This window comes from Urocampus carinirostris, chromosome 3, assembly GCF_059441175.1.
Source record: "Urocampus carinirostris isolate Australia breed hairy pipefish chromosome 3, RoL_Ucar_1.0, whole genome shotgun sequence".
NCBI lineage: Eukaryota > Metazoa > Chordata > Actinopteri > Syngnathiformes > Syngnathidae > Urocampus > Urocampus carinirostris.
The window spans coordinates 27,200,640-27,217,997 of NC_142351.1; the positions used below are offsets into that span (position 1 = coordinate 27,200,640).

Below are 17,358 nucleotides of genomic sequence, written 5' to 3' on the forward strand. Positions count from 1 at the left end.
TGATAGTTTCTACAATAAGATTTTATTGATGAATGGTATGGTAGCTGTCCATATCACTTGATTTTGGTTGTAGTTCATTGTTGATGAAGAATAGTTAAAGTCATGGAAGTCTACAGGCCTTTCCACATGTTCACAGTCATCTTTTAGTTTGTTGATGAACAAGAATAGTGGAAGATAAATTGGTCTGTTATATCCATGTATATCAATGATGTATATTCGGACTGGTGTAAAATGACAGCTCTGTTGGGTATAAAACAAATTGTTGTGCGAGTCATTAATCTTGGTGTGGCACACTGATTTACAAGGACATTTAAAAGTGGCACTCCACACCGAAAAGGTTGCTCACCCCTGTTCTAGGTTATCCTCATGGTATGTATTATAAACACCTATGACTTATATGAGAGTTGTTTGATTTGAATAAAAAGAAAATAAATACATCTTGTTTTCTTTTAGTTAATGACGTTTTAAAAAAAAAATCTAAATAATACACTAGGTCCCTTCAAACCTGTTGTGTCAATGTTGATTTGGGCGTTGGTTTTCTTCAGGCTTAAGTCACAAGGCGTGAACCCAGGAAGAGAAAAAAATCAAACAGCACACAGGGAAATTCTGAGTGTGAATTGAATCAGAAACCCCTGAACTCTGAAATAAACGTAATAACCAGTCAAAATGCTGCCCCAACGTTAACCAGCAAGATAAAATACCACACTGACTAATGAATTAAAGATTATTAAGTTCGACCCTTTTGTAGGAGACTCAAAGACATTTTGTCACGTTCTAATAATATACCAAAGTTTTCAGTTCGGAGTAAAACACAGTAAAGTCATTAATTATTAAGAATGCACTTACTTAAGTTGTGTAAATGGTACCGATGCATGAATTCTTTCAACATCCTCGCATGCTGCCGATGGTGAAATCTACCTGAATATTTAATGAACTTTGAGAACATTCATTCAGTGACTTAAAAATACATCCTTCTGAAGAGCAAAGCAACTTATGAGTACCCTAAATAGCAAAATGTAATCAACGGACTTGGGCCAGGTGTCCAAAAGTATGGGGCAAAAATTTGCAAAAACAGATCTGTTGTGTTATGAAACAAGTAGCATCATGTGTTTAAAAAGGGGTGTCCGACTCATTTTAGATCAGGGTCCACGGGGTGGAAAAACCACCCTCATTGTGGCCAGACTGGTAGATTAATGGCATAAAAAGTTTGCCTTAGTTATCGGAATGGAGATCTCTTGGACACTCACAATTAGTGAGTTTTTTCTCACCTTTTTTTCCTTAAATAAGATGTAGTCTCTTGTAGTCTCTTTTAACCATGCATTTGTGAAAAAAGAAAAAAAAAGAAAAGAAAAACAACTATTGAATTTATTCCCACTAATTTAACTCACAAACACAAACTAAAAAGACACAAAAATAGCACACAAATACTAATTAAGGTGCAAATTATTTAATCTTTTTTTAAAAAATTGTTCTGCTTTTGTAAAGACCATCTATGTACCTTGGTCATATCCCTCAAGAGGGGTGACTGACAGCAAGACAAAACAAAAACAAAGAAAATAAAAGGGAAAAAAATAGCAAAAAACACAAATAAACATTTTTGGACCATGGCCAACCCAAATGCCCAAACACCCAAACAAGTTAGGCATGTTTTTGTTAAGACAAAAGGTTTTATCTTCATTTGGGAACTTTACTGTTAAATTTTATTTATATTATAGAAATAAATTAAAGTTTATACATACTTACACTGACACCTCGGGGCTAATTTTACTTTTCAATTTTTAATGGAGGTAAAAAAAAAACAACGAAATTCCAGACACTAAAACACATAGTTTAGTATCAAATGTTGCACTTGAAAAAAATCCAGGCACCACACGAGAGTGCAATTGTACTGCCTTAAACAAAGTGTCTGTGACTTTGATTTAAGGTAAATGTTCTCTGGTTGATAAATGGTATTTAGCTACAGTTTTCTTTGTCGAGATCCAATAGACATATTTAATACTGCTATGGCTAATTTTTCTCTTGTGCATTTCTCATCATTGTCTGGCGGGCCAGGTTAAACCTATCGGCAGGCTTGATCCCACCCACAGGCTATATGTTTCAAACCCCTGGTTTAACACATCCGAATGGAATTGGCTCAAACTATGATGATGCACGGCCCCTTGTAGACCATCCCTGGTCCATACCAGGCTCAAATGAGTTTCATCAATTTTACAGTCGTTAGTTATCTCAATCAATTCTTCAATATTTCAGGAGCACTATGACCAAAGAAAGAAACAGAGGTTTCCAAAGTCAAAGACTATTCATGTGAGCAAAATCAAAACCGAAGACTACATGAATGAACTTGCCACCATATGTAGAATATGTAAAATATCACTGTCAGAGATGTACTGTATGCCTCCAATAAAGTTCACAACAAGGCCTGCCGAAGGCTTGTCGGAACTATTCAGCGCTGCTTGATGGTCCGAGTACTACTGTCACGGAGTGTCGGACAGACCCAAACACGAGACACAAGAGATGTAGTCTGACCCTCAGTAGGAGGGGCATTTATTTTAACAGGAACAAAATAACTATGAGAACAGGGTGTGGGACTGGGATGGCAGAGGGGGTGATCTTGATAGGGATGCTTGTGAGGAAAACCAGAGAATCAAGTATTGGGGTGAAGAAAAATCTTGAGGTGAGTATTTAGGAATACCTTTAAGCGAGATGGCTTTGTTGGACAATGATGCGGACAAGGAGGGAACTAGCCGAGAGGAAGGTGTTGCAGGTATGGCGACACTGAAACATGAAAGGAGAAGGCATGTCGTCTTGGAACTGGAGATGCCTTGGGAATTAAGACTGTTGAAATACTTCAGGAGTCCAAGACGGTTCAGCAAGGAGGCATGGGAGGATTGCCTGATCAAGATCACCTGGGAAACCAGCAGAGATAGAGGGACTGGAAAATGTGGCGGTGCCACCATCTGTTGATGAAGGACCGCCGGCGCCAAACATGGCAACTATTGGATAAGGACCATTTTATTGGTTAAATTGAAGGTTTACTTGTGGAAATGAGTCATCCCTGATTGCATGCCTCCATTTCTTACAACAGCTATGTGGCAGAACACTGTTTACGTGTAAACTAAAAGTTGAAAAGACCAAGTATTTTCGTGTCAATGCCTCTAAAGGTGACATATGCGGATGCTTTTCCTTATATGTGATCTGATTTACAGAAAGCAATCTCATTTGGGGCCAAAACTATTGTTTGGAATGTGAAGCCATTCATAGGGATAAAAGGGGTTTATATCTATATTGTTTTTAAAGAGACAGTGTGTATTATTCGAGCACTAGATGTCGCTGTATGGTATAGTGCAACTGAAATTGTCTGCTAAAAAGTACGACAAATAATACAAACTATGGATACACAAAGTGAATAAAATGACCTATTTTACTTCTCATAATTTTACCCAGTTGTTTAGGTTTTTGGGTACTCCGAGCAGCAAGATGGCATACAAGTAGGTCCACTCCCCTTAGGTTAGGCTCATGTTATGTAAAATAAATCATATTTCCCCAACCTCGGGGTATTTAAAAAAATACATTTTATTAAAGGTGTTAACAGGTGTGGTTATCAAAGAGGACAATGATGTAAACCGTGTATAATAAATAGTCAATCCTATGAAATTTAATTTGCCAACATTAAAAACATGATAAAGTTATCACACTTGAAGAAAGTCAAGTCTTGTTTATTTGTATAGCCCTTAATCACAAATGGTCTCAAAGTGCTGCACAGATCAGAGACTATTGCAAACTATTATTACAGACTATTATGACACCAGCAACAGGTGTTCTTATCTTCTTCTTTTTGGAAATGACACAAAGTACAATGCAAGTTTACAATCACAACAAAAGGATAGTACACAGCAGAGGGATACTATATCTGGCACACGTTAGCCTCATCTGATATTCAATGCTCAAACAAGGCCAACTGCCAAATGCTAACACGCTACAGTTCAACTTCTTCCAAAGCAAACATCAGCATGACCTTTTGGCGATCAATGAGTTGGGTTGTAAGTTCATAATAAATCTACAAGCAAAAAGAACTAAAATACGATTGTGTCAGCACTGCTGGCTTTCACTTGAGTAAAACTCAAAAAGCACGAAAGAAAGACAACTTTCTCATTGGAGTTTGGAGGTATAATATTCGCTGGTGCGTTATACAGTGTAAAAAATATTTTCCCCTGAATATTTGTGTTTTTTGCATATTTATCACTCTAAAAGGTTTCAGATCATCAAACCAATTTTATTACCACACATAAACAACCCAAGGAAATACTAAATGCAATTTGGAAATGATGATTTCATTTATCAAAGCACATAAAAATCAAAACCTGTCTGGCCCTATTTGAAAAAGTTATAGACCTGCCTCGTCCCTTCTTGTTAAATCAGCAAGTAACTGACTAACCACAGTTTTAGGACAGCCGAGTTCAATTCCACAGGCCACACCCAAAATTCATTGCCACCTTCCTTGTTGAATAAAGAAATTACTTAAATTGAATCTGATAGACAAGGTGAAGTCGGCTACAAATTTCCCCCCCCAAAAAATTGACATGAAATTCCAGGAGGAATTTTAAAAAATGGTTAAAATACATTAGTCTGTAAAATTTCACCAAACAATTTCCAAGGCTGTAGGGCTCCTTTGAACCACGATCAGAGCCATTATCCACACATGGAGAAAACAGAACAGTGGCAAACCTTCACAGGAGTTGGCGACCAACTAAGATTATTCCAAAAGTGCGACAACAGATCATCCAGGAGGTTACAATAGAACTTCGAAAAACATCAAAGGAACTGCAGGCGTTGCTGGCCTCTGTTAAGGTCAGTGTTCATGACTCCACTATAAGAAAAACTGGCCAAAATGGCTTTCATAGAAGAGTTCCCAGGCGAAAACCACTTCTGTCACACAAAGAGTCATTTTGATGGTGTGCAGCCTATTTAAATGGCGATATATTTTGTGCCTTAATAAATGGAATACAACTGCACTTTGTATTTCCTTGGGTTGTCTCTGTGTGATATTAAAATTGGTTTGATTATCTGAAACGTTTATGAGCGATAAATATGAATAAAAAACAACTTTAGGAAAGGGACAAATACTTTTTCACAGTACTGTATACAAATACAGGACAGACAAATCACCAGAGCCATTGGCTAACTGATCAACATCCATAAATGATAGTGCCAGACGTGTTGGACTTTGTATGGCAAGTAGTGAAATGTGCCACACTTACAAATCAGAAACACATTAAATGTTAGCATATACCTATGCAAACATACTCAAAAACATATTGTAAAATGTGCAGTGTTAGTAACGATAACCTATTATAACGGTAACTAATTGTCTACATATACATCTTTATGTCGATTGTATATTATACAACTGTGAAACTGACAAGAAATTGCGATAAGCTTTTTTACAATCTTCATTTTTGCTCATCTTGTCACATACACTAGTAATCCATAACACTCCAGTGATGAGTGCTTTAAGTGCTTACATCAAAATCAAAATCGTTGATATGGATAGTAGGGGTGGGTGCATCAATGCAAGTATCTATATTATCAATTCCCAGCAAATACATGGATCAGCTCCATACTATACTCTTGAGATCAATATCTAAACCCTCCAATAATTTCCCGAATGTGCTGTTTTTATTTGTAGATAGCGCAGCCCTTCTCTATCACCCCAAGTGCCATTGGACCCTCTAGGTCACAGGTGTCAAACAGGCGGCCCGCGGGCCAGATCAGGCCCGCTAAGGGATTGAATCCGGCCCGCAAGACAACACTCAGAGAAGCGCAAGAGAAAAACAAGCTGCAGGTTGAAATATGTCAACTTGATGTTGCCAAAGCCAGGTGCCTCGAACAAAGACACTGTACTTGTATTTATTTCTCTCCCTTTCTGTCTGTCTCTCTGTCTCTCTGTCTCTCTCTCTTTCACCCCTTTGTTCCCACTCTCTGTCTCTCTCTTTCACTCTCTGTGTTTCTCTTTTTATATTCCTTTGTTCCTCTTTGTCTCTTTCTCTCTCTGTGTCTTTTTAACTTCTTTTGTCTAACTTGTTTTTTTCCTTTTCTCTCTTTTCTCTTTCTCTCATCCTACCCTTCGCGCTTTCTTTTCTTTTTTTCTCTCTTCTGGATTTCTTTCTTCCCCCCTCTCTCACGATTTCTCTTTTTATCTTTTGTTTCTCAAGCTCTCTCCCTCTCTCTTTCTTTGTCCCGCCCTCTCCCTTCTTTTCCCTTCCTCTTTCTCTTATTTATTTATCTCCCTTTTTCTTTCTCTTTAATCTACTAGTCCGGCCCCGGACAGAATGTTTGTTCTATCGTGTGGCCCCCGAGTTAAAATGAGTTTGACACCCCTGCTCTAGGTGTAGGCCGATTTGTGTGACTGACAGGTTTACTTTTAGGTCTTCTCACTACCTGCCCTGCTGCTGCACCTTGCCTGTCAGTCAGAAAAGAGGGCCAAATGTATTCTCTTCTAATCAGAAGCTAAATATGACAGCCACAAACCGGAAACATGGCGTGGTGTTTACTTTTTACCCCCAACAACAACAAAGGGCAATGCCGCCTGTCATTTGTTTTTTTAAGGGGTTCACAACTTTTGCAAATTTTCATAAACACATGAAAAACTTTTACCCAACAGAGAGCAACGAGCTGCAACCAAAAATTTAAACATGTTACTATTCCTGAACAAAATCCGTTCACTCTCACTATAGCAACAGAACCAAAAGGGCTCGTTTGTTACAGTGTTGAATTTCTGGTTTGACTTCCTTGACATTTGCTCTGTAACAGTTGTAGTAAAGCTATTTCATTTTTACACTGTTTAAGGTTTTTAGATTGTTGACAGTAGTTTCACTTTCTGACTTTATTTTCAAAATGTTTTGCAATGAAAGGTATCTTTCACATGTTGACGTTGTTATATTTGTAGTTACGTTACATTGCTGCTTTTTTATTTGACTCTTAGCTTTTGTGCCGACACTTATCTAATATACATATTTGTATTCATTCTTATATTGTTAAAGTTTTTATTTTAGATATTCATTTAGAAAACAGTACATGTTTAGTGCCTAAAATATTCTTGGTGTTTTTATTGTAATTATAAACTCTCAAGGAGGGAAGGGTACAATTAATCAATGATCATAACATTTCCAAGTAAATATTATCAGCATCGAATCTGTATCAATCGATAATACCCTGTATTTACTTGAATCGGATCGATACCAGAAATCCCAGTATTTCCCACCCCTAATGGATAGTCCAACGTTTATAAATGCTAACCCCATCATGACAAGTTCAACGAACTGAAATAGCCGTAATCCCCAAAATACTATTCACAGGACTGAACCTATGTCTGTGCGATAGATTTCTTTCAGCTACTTAGTCAACGTTTTCTTAACTTAGTTGCAGCTTAAGTGAAGTTCCTTGATAGTGAGATGAGTGTTTCAATAACAATCTCCATGTGGAAAATTTCTTTGGTCACTAGAAGCAAAGACACACTTACCCAGATGGTGTTGGCACTTTGGAAAAGCCAAAAGTATCCATGTGTGCCTCATTTACTGTTGAATGGCCCAAAATTTGAAAGTTTGCGAATCACTCCCGCATGTAAAAGATACTAATCTCAGCCTGGATCCATGTCATTTATAAACAAGAGGGAAAAGGACAGTCCTTTAAATAGTTTCGACAAACCAAGAAAAAAGACAATCCAAATGTTTTCCTCCCGTATACTGAAAATCCAAAATCCACGTCTTGCCTTTCATTTTTCAGTGAGAAAAGAGGGTCCCATTTCTCTGCTGCATCCCACCTAGCACGTTAAGCTGCAGTGAGCCAGTGTAAGTGCTCACCATCTCTGAATACGGCCAAGTGGGGAGGAGGGAGTGCATCGGATTGGACGAGGGGTGGGTCACATCAAAGAGGGAAAAGGGGAGGGACAGAAAAGGGAAAGTGCACAGCATCCGATGCAATTGTTGGACACTCTGACAACGGCTTCTTTACCAAAGCAGCAAATACCTTTCAGAGGTTAGTGAGGGAATCAGAAGAGTAACCTGTGAGCTGAAAGATGGAACAGGAAAGGTGGCTTGTGGGGCGGCGTCAATGAAAACGCATGAAACACTTGAGTAAGACAAAAACCCAGTGAGAGAGCAGAGATGGGCAGAGCAATCGCTGACTCTTGGGTTTTCATTCAGAGGAGTTTAATGGAACGTGGAGGACAACATTTAATCGATTGTGTCGATGTTGGGGAGATTTCTTTGACAATTTCAAAAGAAGATAGAATTGACAGACAGCAGTTTTTAAAGTTTTGGATCCCCAATAACGATGCCTTGCAAAAATATTGCCCCTCCTCTTATGAACTTTATGACATATTGCCATATTTCAGGCTTGAAACTTAAAGATAAAAAACCTCTCTAAATATTTTCTAATGATCAACAACATGTGAGACACAATAGTGAAAAGACACCAAATATATTCAACGTTTTATATTGTGTTAAAAAAAATTGAACAGTACCTGCTGCAAAATTATTGGCCCCTTCAATACTTTTAATAACTATCTTTTGCTTCGATCACAGCTACAAGTCTTTTTGGGTATGTCTCTCTATATCAGGGGTGTCAAACTCATTTTACCTCGGGGGCCACACGATAGAGCAAACATTCTCTCGGGGGCCGGACTAGTATATTAGAGAGAAAGAAAAAGAGAGAAAGAAATAAGACAAAGCGAAGGAGAGAAAAGAGAGAGGGTGGGACAATGAAAGAGAGAAAGGGAAAAAGAGAGAGTGAGAAGAGAGAGGGAGAGAGAATGTGAGAAACAAAAAAGATATAAAGACAAGAGAAGGAGAAAGAAATAGAGAGAAAGAATGACATCCAAAGAGAAATAGAAAGAGAGAAAGAGGGAAGGAGAAAAAAGAGAAGGTGGGAAAGAGAGAAGGAGAGAAGGAGAAAGCAGGAGAGAGCGAAAGAGAGAAAAGGAAAAATGTAAGAGAGAGCAAAAGAAGGTAAAAAGACACAGAGAGAGAAAGGGACAAAGAGAAACAAAGAAAGAGAAAGAGACACAGAAAGTGAAAGAGAGAGAGACACAGAGAGTGAGAGAAAAAGGGAGGAAAAAGAGAAAGAGAAAGAGAGAGAGAGAGAGAAGAAATACAAGTACACCGTCTTTGTTCGAGGCACCTGGCTTTGGCAACATCAAGTGGACATATTTAGACCTGCAGCTCGTTTTTCTCTTGCGCTTCTCTGAGCGTTGTCTCGCGGGCCGGATTCAATCCCTTAGCGGGCCTGATCTGGCCCCCGGGCCGCATGTTTGACACCCCTGCTCTATATGTTTGGCACATCTTGAAGGAGAAATGTTTGCCAATTGTTCCTTACATAACAGCTCAAGTTCCTTATGGGATGATGGTGGTTGTCTGTGCATAACATTTTTTTAGATCTTTCCACAAATGCTCTATGGAATTGAGGTCTGGGCATTTGTTTGGCCAGTAAAACACTTTTATATTGTGAATTCTAAACCATTCTGTCCATGCGTTTGCTTTAGGTTTAGGTTGTTGAGTTGGAAGGTAAACCTGTGCCCCAATATAAGGTCTCCTGCAGATTTTCTGCCAGAATCACCCAGTACATGGCTCCCTCCCTCTTACGATCAAATCCAACAATCTTCCCAGTCTTTGCTGATGAAAAGCAACCCCAGAACATGATGCTGCTACCACCAAGTTTGACAATGGGGATAGTGTTTTCAGGGTGATGTGCGGACTTATTCTTAAGCCAAACATGGTACTTTGCATTTAGCCCAAAAAGTTCAGTTTCGGTCTCCTCTGACTAGAGCACCTTGTTCAACATGATATTTGTGTCTCTCATGTGTTTTTTTGCAAACAAGCCTTTTTATGGCATTCTTTCAGAGAGAGCTTTCATCTTGCCTCTCTTCCATAAAGGGGGGATTTATCAGCAAGACCGATAGCTGTGTTATGCACATATTGTCCTACCTAAGCTGTGCATGCCTACTGGTAATGTGATCATGGGCTTCTCTTCCCTCTCTCCCTGTCTTGGCCAAAAATGTAGAGGGTCAGCCAGGTCTTGGTCGGTTCACAGGGGTTGTATGCTCTCTCCATTTTGAGATAAATCCTCCCGCAGGTCTTGGACATTGAACATTTCCACAACTTTCTCCCAGACCTGGCTGGGATGTTCTTTGGTCTAAATTGCTGTCTGTTTTTCTCTGAGCCACCACACAGCAGGTGCATTTAAACTGAAGTTTAAATGCAAATATTTTCGAGAGGCACTGTGAGTCAGACTGCTCAGTTTGTTGAGGCATAGGTAAAAATCTTTTTGAGTTTACTGCCATTGAGGGTGAACAAAGTTTAAAAATCAAGAAATTTCAACAAACTAATGCAGTTAAATCAGAATAACTGAAGAAAAAAAGCATTCATGATCTCTGACCAGAGTTACTTTCCTGCAGCGCAACTACTTTTTCTGTAGCGAGTACTGAAACCCGTTATTGATGAACATTTGTGACTAAAACGTCATTACAACATGGTGCGCTACTCCGCTAATTAATAAAAAAGGTTCACAAATTTCAACATCATATAATCGATACCTGTGCCCCACTCACTTAGGATAGATTAATTAACCCTTAGTCGGCCAGCATCACATAGCTATTCACATCATCAAAATTGAGTTGACATGGTTAAATTGCCCAACAAAGTACAACTTGATACAGTTACAGTGCCATTTTCTGAAGCACAGAATCCCCCAAAAATCTCCCATTAATATTCTCCCTATTCTCCCTGCCATATACAGTATACACTCACATCTAAGCTGTATTTACAACTATAAAATAAAACACTGAAATCAGGGGTTGAACTTAAATGCACAAGTTTGGTTGTACAGTAGGGCAAATAAGTATTTAGTCAACCACTTATTGTGCAATTTCTCCCATTTGAAAATATAAGAGAGGCCTCTAATGGTCAACCGGGGTAAATCTTAACCATGAGAGGCAGAATGTGAAAAAAATAACATTGTTTGATTTTTAAATAATTTATTTGCAAATCATTGTGTAAAATATGTGGTCAATACCAAAAGTTCATCCGGCCATACGTTTTCTGTAACAATATATGGTACAATAGCCCATTCCTCTATGGAGATCTCCTATTGATGATGTGATGTTTTAAGTGATGTTTTGGGGCTGTAGTTGGACAACGCAGACTTTCAACTGTCTCCACAGATTGTCTATGGGTTTGGCATCTGAAGACTGGCTGGGCCACTCCAGGATCTTGAAATGGTTCCTACGAAGCAACTCCTTTGTTGACCTGCATGTGCTGAAAGACCCGACCACATCTCATCTTAAGTGCCCTTGCTGATAGAATGAGATATTCACTTAAAATCCTTTGATAAAAAAAGCAAGATATTTCCACCTCCATGGTTCAAAGCGGGTACAGTGTTCTTCGAATACATTTCTCCTCTAAACACGAGAACCTGTTTTTCCACCTTAACGTTCTATTTTGGTTCCATTGACCATAAAACATTCTCCCAGTCCTCTTCTGGTTCACCAAAATGCTGCCTAGAAAACCACAAATGGGCCTGGGTGTGTAATGGCTTCAGCAGAGAGACACGTCTGGTAGTGCCGGACTTAGGTTTGTGGTGGCACATTGTTTTACTGGTACTTTGTTACTGTGGTTCCAGTTCTTTGGAGGTCATTAAAATCATTTTGACGCCATGTAGTGAGATCTTGCATCAGGAGTTTTGTATGTCCTCCATTTTCTAAAATTTGCTCCCAGAGTTGATTTCTTTACACAAAGCATTTACCTATTGCAGATTCAGCCTTTATACATTGTTAAGGAGGTTTCCATTAATTTGCATGTATCATCTAACAAAAGGCAAATTTTTAATTAAAATATTTAAATTTGATATCACTGTGGTCCATACAATGCAGCCCATGACTACAGGCTTATCTTCCAAGGACTTGCATTGCACTTCAACGGGATCCTTTTGTAGTCCCACTTGAGTTCACAAGTCTTGACAATGGAGCAATATTGTGCTGGGTTGGCAAAAATAAAAGGTAACCTTGGCCCTGAGGACATGTACTGTATGCTGAATAAGGATATTCTATGCTTTTCCCTGTCAGTGTTAGTAGCACGTCGCCTTCAGTCCATTACTAAAGGTTCTTTAATGACCCATGTCCTTTATGTGGCCTCACGCATGTAACTGACTGACTGACTAAACAATGTTCAAGTTCCTTGGCTACAGCATTGTATTTACTAAGCACCGTGGAAAGGTGGGTTCTTTTATTAGCACCAGTGCAGTAGGGGCAAGTCATTATTATCGTATTTATGGTTGGCAGTAAATAGATGAATGTAACTGGGTAATAATTTCGTAACACACTGGGTATTTGTATATTGTATTCTTTTGGCTTTATTATTGTACTGTTCTCAGCTCAGGAATGCTGCAGGAAATGTGAATTTCCCTTCGGGGATAAATAAAGTATCTATCTATCTATCTATCTATCTATCTATCTATCTATCTATCTATCTATCTATCTATCTATCTATCTATCTATCTATCTATCTATCTATCTATCTATCTATCTATCTATCTATCTATCTATCTATCTATCTATCTATCTATCTATCTATCTATCTATCTATCTATCTATCTATCTATCTATCTATCTATCTATCTATCTATCTATCTATCTATCTATCTATCTATCTATCTATCTATCTATCTATCTATCTATCTATCTATCTATCTATCTATCTATCTAAATCCAAATGATGCACGGAGCATATCACTCAAGTACAACAACTACTTCTTCTACTGCCGATAATGTGTTTCTCTATTGATACCTAAAGTAGATATCCAGGAAAAAACATGCTGCAAGTGTGCAGTGTCTTTTAAAATGCAGAATATTAATTTTTTTGAGTGATTGTCAGGTAAAGGAAAAAAAAAAGGGGGGGGGGGGGTTAACTACTGCAGCTGGGGCCGATGTGTTTAACAGACATTACCTTAGAAACCCAATTTATTTGTATTATTGTCTAGTTGGAATGATTATCTATTCTTTTAGGATTAGCAATTGGTTGTAAACACAAAAGCAGAGATTCAAGGCAGGGAGGATTAATAGTACTTAAGTGGTTTTAATAAACAATGTAAAGATGTTAAATTGTAAAAAGCTACATGCAACACTTGATCTTTTTGGAGGAGAATTAATACCAAATGGTACGAATCTTCCGTAGTTTACTACGCCAGTTCACACCAAATTACGAAATACTCACTTTCTATTAAAATCAAAGAAAAGAAAAATCAAGCTATGCTAAGTTTTGACGGTCACTTGCAGTAACAGCAGATTTGTTCTATGGTTGGTCTCGGATGTCAGGTTAGCCCATATTTGTTTCTGGTTTATTTTATACTTTACTCATTGCATGTTCCAGTTCCAGTTTTGCTTACATGTTTCTGGTTTCAGGTTTGGACATTTTGTCAGTCTTTTGTGACCACTTGTTTGTTTGCTACTTTGATTTGTTTTTTTTTAATCAGTACTTTTCTTGTTTTGAGCACCCCTGTTTCCAGTTCCTGCCACCGCCACAGGGGTCCATCATATACCATCATCTTCCAAAAACATAATATTTTTCCCTCTTTAGTTAACTTAAAACTAATTTACACTTTGAACTATTTTTTACTAAGCAACTTTAATTTCGAGCAACAAAGAATCTCTGAAAAACGCACAACAAAATTTAAATCAACGTTGACTTTTCAGTGCAAAAATAACTCGACATTAAAATACAAGAATAATCTTTACTTGTGATATGTAAAACATATTGTCCCTGAGAAACACAGGAAAGATAAATTAAGATAGTTAGTTACGCATGTAAAAAAAAAACATAAATTACGAAACAGTTTTAAAATTCTTTATGCTCAGCAGATTTAAAGTCAACAGCAAAGAATCCCTGAAAAAATACATGCATATAGACTAATTACAAGAGGGAAAACAGCGTCTCGGGAAACCAGCTCCTGTTGTGCACCTCCAAGAGCTCATAGAGCCGGTTGGTTCACGTACGACACATTGCTAAAGATCAATGAAGGTCTAGGAGTGAAATGCACTGGCCCACCACTGGTACTAAAACATAAGCAATGGTTTGAAAATCCTGTTAGAGTTTCTCTACTCCAATTGAGTTGATTACAGTAACCAGGATGCTTATAAAGCTCCTGCAGAGTTTTGTAACAAGCAGAGATTTTATATAAAATGAAAATAAACCGGATGCTGCTGAATTTCCCTTCGGGGATGAACAAAGTATCTATCTATCTATCTATCTAAAACATGTGGGATATACAAGCCCTAAAGGAACGAGTTGCCAACTTCTTACTAAAGAAATAGAAAGGAGTAATAAATTTAATTTGATTTAAATGTGATCGCACCAGCTAGCATGCAGTACAATTTGGCAAAAAATTGCAATTACTAGTATAACTGAGTTGATACTCTGTGACAGAACGTCAAAGCTAATTGAGTAAGTAGTTATTGACACAACACGGGCTGACGGAGAGATATGTCCTACATGCTGCTAGTGTGCAAACGTTTTACAAAACAAATCAACAAGTTAACATTTCCAAGTCTGTGGAGAATGCCTTAAAATTGTAGGGAAATTTCACGGGTTTTAGGTGTTTTTAATTTAAGATATGTTAAGTGGTTTCTATGGAAATATAAGACAATTTATGAATAAAATAAGCAAAATTAGTGAATGGGAGATCAGTTTGCTCATTTAATGTAATACTTTTCCAATTTAGATTTAGAGTGTATCTTATAATGAACAAACCTTTGGAGGGGTATTGTGTATTCTTTTGTGCCTCCTTATAGTAAAAAAAGCTTGGATGAAAGAAAAACAACATTGATTTGACTAACAACAACAATATAATATATTAACTATCTAAAAAACTCCCATTTTGTAAAAAATACTCGTAGTTTGAGAAATTGGAATTTATTTTACATAGCATGAGGCTCACCTACAGCAGTGGTTCTCAACCGGTCTGACTTTAAGGCCCACTATACTAGTCCCTTTTCTTCTCCCAAAAAACAAAATAACCATTGATACCCAAACAACTTTGTATTGCAACATCCATTGCAGCCTGGTCATCCTGGAAGGGATATTACCTCATGCGCGGTCCCTTCTCAAGGTTTCTTCATTTTCCTCATGTTGAGGTTTTGAGTTTTTCCTTGCCCTCATGTAGGTTTTAGATCAGGGGATAGTGTAATAATAGTCTGTAGTTTGCAATAATATGTGGTCTGTGCAGCCTTTTGAGACTCCTTGTGATTAAAGGCTGTACAAATAAACATGGCAAGTACTGTATATTCTGGGATATAAGCCTACATCGCATATAAGCAACCCACTTAAACTGCATACAAATATCCACACACTAAAATCAATTCAAAATACTAAAAACGTGTACCCTAACATCACTAATTGTTTAATCATGTAGTTGATAAAGATTAATATACTTGTAAAAAGCTTAAAATATAACATTTTAAAGCATTTACTGTACCTTCCACCAGCGCTTCAATGGCAGACACCAATACACCATTTTTGTATTTCGCAACCATTTTTCCACTTTCCCTTCCCCTTATCACAAACATTTTGGGACCCATTATTATGGGCAGAAAAAGGTGATAAATATACGATAACACACAAATACAGAAAAAAAATAGACGTGGTCCCTCTAAAATGGGCAGAAGAGATCAAGCAGGGCTTTAATCGCCCATACAGCATTTTAAGGAGTGTTTGACCCTACATTTGTTGTTCTTCTGAGCATTATTATGCTGAGGCAAAGTCCCGCGACTAACTAAAAACCTACTTTCGGGTCCTAACCTACCAGTTTAGAAACACTAACCTAGAGGGAGCTGACACGATTGTCCGCCATCTTGCTGCTAGGAGTACCACCCAAAAACAAAAAGGAGAAAGATTCTGTTTAACGGTCACTTTGATTCTCCTTACTTTGCAATCTTTCTTTTTTTAGCACTCATTTTCTGTTGCACTACACAATGCAGTGACATCTAGTAGTCAAATATTGCACAGTGTCCCTTTAATGATGAACATTCTCATTTCACACAAGGTATCATATTTTAAAAAAAGGAAAAGTTAAACTTTATTCTGCCCATGGGAAAATAATTTATTCTTCAAAGTATAAACACAGCACTCTTATGTATAATTGTATATTACTGTTAATAACACAAAAAGCATGGAAGAAAACAAATGAAATTCAGCCTTAATTTTGCTTCTGTGTTTTTCGTACGATATTTATTGGCAAGGAAAGTTCAGCGCCAATGAATGTAATTTATTTTAATTGACAAAAGAAAGCATCGATTATGCTTCAAATGTAATGGTCGTGACTCGCAACAAAAGTCAACTCTTTTATTTTTATTTTTTTTGTACTCTGAATTGCTCAAGGACAGTCACTCAAGGCTGTCAATAAATGCGTTTACAGACTGTTCCAATCATTGTTTTAAGCGATCACTAACATGAGCAATATCCACCTATGTAATAAGTATATCTATGAGATTTTGTTATATTAGACACAAGAGGAGAAGAGGATTTGTAAAATGTATTTACCAGGGAAGGGGTTGGCAAAATAAGCATCTGCTTCTGACTACCCCTTTTCGAAAATGTTATGTGCCATTATTTTGTTGTTGACTCATTCTTTTTGTCCTGTTTTTATTTTAATGTTCGAAATAAAGTTTTCATTCATTCATTCCATATGTTTGCTTTGTCCAGACTAATGAGAATTCAGCTATTTTTGAGGTAGTGTACAACAATTGATTATTTTTTTCAATCATCAAAATATTTGTATGCAATATTTTCATATGCAGTACATACTATGCCTGACGAGAAAAAAATCCCTTCAGTTTGTGTTAGTGAACATTTGGTGCACTCATTTTTTGAGACTAATGTGTTTCAGGCTGATTTATGGACCATTTATAGCTACATTTAACACTTACATGGGTGATAAGTTTACGGTTTAGTAGACACTCAAAATAAGGAGAGAAGACATCTAATGATTTTGAACTTGCAAGTACAACAGGAGAGGCTGACTCTCAAATGGGAAATTCCAGCTTTTTTTTTTATGAAAAAAAAAAACCTTCCCCCGAGCACTCTCTTTTTATTGAATCTCCTACGTTGCAAAAGAACGTCTGTCCTAAAGGCTGTCCTAATCAAAGAACAGTAACATGATTGGCCGATAGTGACAGAGATGTCAACAGTGATCGTTAGTCAAAACAATGAAGACCAGTGAGGTATAATAGTCGAAATAACAAACTCCTTTCCAGGTGTCCAATATTAAACAGAATGAACATATCAATGGGCCACTCAAAATTGCTGGCTGATATAT

At 37.5% G+C, this 17,358-nt stretch overlaps 1 protein-coding gene across 4 annotated transcripts in view; it reads right to left on the bottom strand.

Moving 5' to 3' along the window:
* The window catches only part of LOC148369335 (FERM and PDZ domain-containing protein 4-like), an 81,205-nt gene that overhangs the window by 40,450 nt on the left and 23,397 nt on the right, over positions 1 to 17,358 (bottom strand). The window contains exon 1 of one of the 4 annotated variants that reach the window (XM_088331313.1): positions 7,520 to 7,820. The exons of the other annotated variants lie outside the window; for them this stretch is intronic. Coding sequence (XP_088187439.1) covers positions 7,520 to 7,560 — 41 coding nt within the window. The 5' untranslated portion in view covers positions 7,561 to 7,820. Of the gene's footprint in view, positions 1 to 7,519; positions 7,821 to 17,358 lie in introns of those variants that run through there. 4 annotated transcript variants of the gene reach the window in all.